This window comes from Cicer arietinum, chromosome 7 (genome assembly GCF_000331145.2).
Source record: "Cicer arietinum cultivar CDC Frontier isolate Library 1 chromosome 7, Cicar.CDCFrontier_v2.0, whole genome shotgun sequence".
In the NCBI taxonomy this organism is placed as follows: Eukaryota; Viridiplantae; Streptophyta; class Magnoliopsida; order Fabales; family Fabaceae; genus Cicer; species Cicer arietinum.
In genome coordinates this window covers 2,997,658-3,002,262 of record NC_021166.2, presented here as the reverse complement: position 1 = coordinate 3,002,262, position 4,605 = coordinate 2,997,658, and the positions used below count along the sequence as shown (strand labels likewise).

Here is a 4,605-nt window from a genome sequence, read left to right as displayed (position 1 = left end):
CAACCAAAGATATTCATCACAATCTTGAATCAGAGGGCCCCTGCTTATCTTTGCACTACTACATCCATGAAACAATGTAGCAGCTCAGCTATTTTAACATTGCACACGAACCATACAATATATTTACTTATGGTTAAGAACCTATTCTTTGCACAGTTTAAGTGCATCTGAGTGATACAGAACAACAGTTTTGAACTGGACAACAATTCCCTCTAACACAACTCTATTCTTTCATTGCATTTGCAATTTTGCTTCCTGGCTAGCAAGCTTTTGAAAGCAAAGCACCGTTTCAAAACGGTCAAAATGCAGTTATCTTCTTAAAAAAGCATCCCGGCACACAAATTTTTCTTCATGACTATTACACCAATGTCATTAAGAATGCCACAAAAAATTTCATATCATAAACCCTTGCATATAATTCAGAGCAGGAACTGATATCACAATTAATCACCTTTCCTTAAACCCATTTCAGATTAATTAATATCACACACAAACAAAGCCAAACTAAATTGAAACTTCAAATAAAGGCAAATAAAAAGTTGATGAGGAAAAAAACACTGAAACGGAAATAAAATCTGAAAAGCAATGGATAAACAAAACTTACAAGCTTAATTGCAACCTCTTCATTAGTTTGAATATTAGTACCTACACAATCAACAAAATCAAATCAAAATTATGAAAAATATGCGGACAAAAAATCACCACTAGAAGAAAAAAAATATTCAACCTAAGTAGATCTCTCCAAAGGAACCGCTACCGATCTTCCTACCGAGGCGAAACTTATTTCCAACACGAGGTTCCATTCAAAAAGCGATAAATTTTGGAACCCTAAGCTACCCACAACCACCCTTAATTCAAAATGGAAATAATAATTATAATAATTATAATAATAAATGCTATATATTGTCAGCAGCAATAAATGGAATTCATGATTAAAAAAGGAAAAGTATAACGGTAGAATATGAAACGAACGAAAGAAATTGATGCGAGATCTAACAAGATAAGGATGAATTAAGAGTGATTGTGTATTAATGGTAAAATTGCAGAATTAGGTTAAAAGCATGATATAATGATAAGGAATTGGATGAAAAAGAAAGCGTAATAATAATAATAATAATAATATTAAGGGGAAGTGATTATGGGAATGGATTTGGATATGGTGTTGTTGTGGCGTGTTTGTGTTTGTGTTTGTGTAAGTGTTTCTCTCTCTTGCATTATGATTGAAAGGCACTAAAACTATTTCTGCAACCGTCGGTTCTTTTTAGTTTTTTCCCTTTGTCGGGCTTTGAAAGAAGGTCCACGCGTCTTGTTTACGCGTGGCGGTAGCTCCTTTGGTGTAGCAGCGTCGGAACTGAGTGCGACACACAAGCTTTTCAGTCTCTGTAACGGGGCTGGGTCCCGTGAAACTAGTATTATCACTTTGAGAAGCCCACATGGAACGGGCTTGCGCGTACGTCAACAATTTTGTGTTTCTTTTTTCTAATTATTTAATAACTAAAATCACATACTTCTTTTTTTAAATAATTTTATTAAAAAAAGTTGGGACAAATCAAAAGACAAGTAAACAGAAATATAACGCGAAATTGTTTCTATCCGCATACAATCTAAATTATAAAAAAAACATATTTAGTTAAATAATAAAGTATTTTGATTGATTTCACACATAATATGTTAAAACATTAAACTATAAGAGCAAACCTTTAAATTAATATAATCTCCAGTAATAGAATCAATATAGACAGAAAATTACTCATTAATGTTTAATACCTCAATCACATTTTAAGCATTTGGTTTTGCTATAACATTTAAGAAATATATATTTTTAACAAATTTCAAACTATTTCACATAGCTAAAGGTTATACTACCTCTCAATTTGGTAATTAAATAGCAACTACTATACCATCAATATCTCTCATTATATTATCAATACTCCACTTATCCCAATCTATTTAACTCAGTGCATTAATATTAATCTTATAACAACCACTAAATAGGTGTGTCCAACGAACATAAGATATAGGCAAATTGTGACATTCACTTAACACCTCCAACAACATTGCATTAACACTATTAAAATTAACAATAGATTTGTGTGTATTTTGAATGTTGGTAGTCACATCAACATCAATCCCTCAACATCAACTCCTCATAACAAGATCAACACATGTACAATCAGAGTCTCATTTGCATCAATAATATTTCTTTCAATCACTTGTAAAATGGTATGTATTTGTAATCATGTGAATTAAATATCAAAACATAAAGGAAAATCAAATCAAACATGTTTTGATTAGTGACACTCCATAAAGAGACGTAAAACTGTCTCGTTATGTTGTCTACAAAAAACACACAACGGACTACAACTGATTCATTTTTTAAAAATATAATTTTTTACTAGTATTTTTGTATTTAGATTTCTCCAAACAAATTACGTGTGTCTTGGAATATTTTGTATTTTCGGCAACCTTTTCAACACTTCATGATCAATATCATGCATTGAATTATGAGAGGTAGAGATATCACACATTGTCTTTAATAAATAATATGAACTCTTCACTTAAAAAATAGTAGATCGTGAAACACCTCACACAAACTCATCTCGTAGTAGAGAAAAATAAAGTGATAATTGAGTATTTATTGAGCTCCAAATGGAATAAAAAAATTTATTAATTAAAGGGACATTCCAACACTTGATATCATGACGTATGAGATCTAAGACAAACATAATATCACAATTAGAAGGTTTAGGAGATAAAATTTTATAACCATTTTAATAAGGAAACCAAATATCATCTCACATATGAATTTGACGATCATCCCATACTCTCCAAGTACCAACTTTTTCAATAACAAATAGACGAGCTTAAAAATAATTCTCCATATATACCTTGAGCAATAATCAACTGAGGCTCACATACTTTACATGAGAAGAAGCGTTGAATTTGATATTTAAATTTGAACTAGTGCTTATTTATCAATATAATTGTAGCTATCAAGTGTTTACGAGACTAGTATTTTTGCTTCTATTCATAAGAAAAATGAATGGTTATACATATTTTATATTCACCTGGTCGATGAATCTTTGACGTTTCAAATTATTTCCAACAAATATTTTTTAATTTTGTGTGTTTATCACACATGTTTAAATATATTTTAAAGTAATTTATATAGTTGGTGCAAAAAAAAAATAATAAATGGATACATTTTATTTTTATCAAAATTAAATATGAAGTTCAGACATAATAATTGATTGACATGCAACTGACATCGAAAAATTTCACATTAAACATTCACAAAATATAAATTATTATAAAATGACTTATAAAAATTAAGTATCATTCAATTGATTGCATAATAAGATAGATAACCGTTGAGAGTTGCATATATAATATATAAATCACTCGTGATATTAATAATTGGGTCAATTATCTTCTAATTCTAATATTTTTATAATTTAATATATTATTTTCAAATAGTAAATATATTATAATACAATAATTGAATTAAATCAAATAAAATAAAGCGGTGTATATACAAAACAGACTTATCTATATATATAATGATTAAAAAAACTCATAAAAATTAGAAGTACAAACAAATCAAAAATACGAATGCATAATTTTGATTTTTTTTTTATAATTTCCATTAAGTTACTTTTTTATTTTTTTACTAAATATAGCTTTTAGAGTAGAATATTAATTGAAAACATAATTATTATTGTATAAAACAAAAAAGATTGTAATACATAGATTGAATTGCATAAAATAAAACAAGAGGAAAGACTCATTTTAGTCTATGAATTTTTTTTTAGAAATTCAATATAGTCCTTGAAAAAATAAAAATATTTTTTAATCTCTAAAAAAACTAAATTGAATCAAATTAGTTCTTTAAATTTTTTGAAATATCCAATTAAATTCCTAAAAAAATTAAAAACAAGTTTTAGTCCTTAAGAAAAATAAACTATGACAATTTAGTTCTTCGCTCAATTTAGGGGAATAGTGTTATTTCATCTGGAGAAACCACAAGTTTAAAATATAAACATTTTATGAAGGGATAATTTACGTCGTCTTTGTCGTTTGTTTCATAAGTTACATTTTCTTCTTCATTCTCACGTTTTTCTTCTTCTCCCTCACGTTTTGGAATGTGCCTTATTGTTTTTCATGCTCACATTTTTGAAGGTGCGATTTTTTGTATTATTTATGAAGGATACCGTTGTTGTTTAATTTTGATATTATTGACGTTGTTTTTTAAATTACATTATAATTTAGTGAATTTTTTGTTGCATGGATTAAATTGTTAATTTAATTATTGTCAAAGACTTCATCTGGTTGTCATTTTTTTTTTTATAGAAATTAGTAAATTGTATAAAATAAAAAAGATAGATTATTTGTATTATATTTTAATGTACATAAAGTAAGATGGTGTAATTGCAAAGTTTTTCCGCTCAAATTATTAGTAATATTAAAAATTAGTTATTAAAGTAATATTACTAAAATTTACAATATTATTATTACTATTGAATAATAAATTAATTTATCATTTACAATGTAAGTAAAGTCTATTAATTAATTGGTCATTAGTTTTTGGTACAACTTTTTTTCGAC

The 4,605-nt window shown here is 27.4% G+C and overlaps 1 protein-coding gene across 2 annotated transcripts in view; it reads right to left on the bottom strand.

The window, feature by feature from the left end:
• LOC101496904 (casein kinase 1-like protein 1) overlaps nucleotides 1-1,379 on the bottom strand; it is a 6,657-nt gene extending 5,278 nt beyond the window's left edge. Inside the window, exons 1-2 of one of the 2 annotated variants that reach the window (XM_073363386.1) lie at nucleotides 728-1,379; nucleotides 605-645 (exon numbers count right to left, since the gene is read on the bottom strand). In XM_073363386.1, coding sequence (XP_073219487.1) covers nucleotides 605-645; nucleotides 728-803 — 117 coding nt within the window. In that variant the 5' untranslated portion in view covers nucleotides 804-1,379. The remainder of the gene's footprint in view (nucleotides 1-604; nucleotides 646-727) is intronic. The other variant, XM_004507894.4, reaches the window with a different exon arrangement.
• Between the last annotated feature and the right edge of the window lie 3,226 nt (nucleotides 1,380-4,605).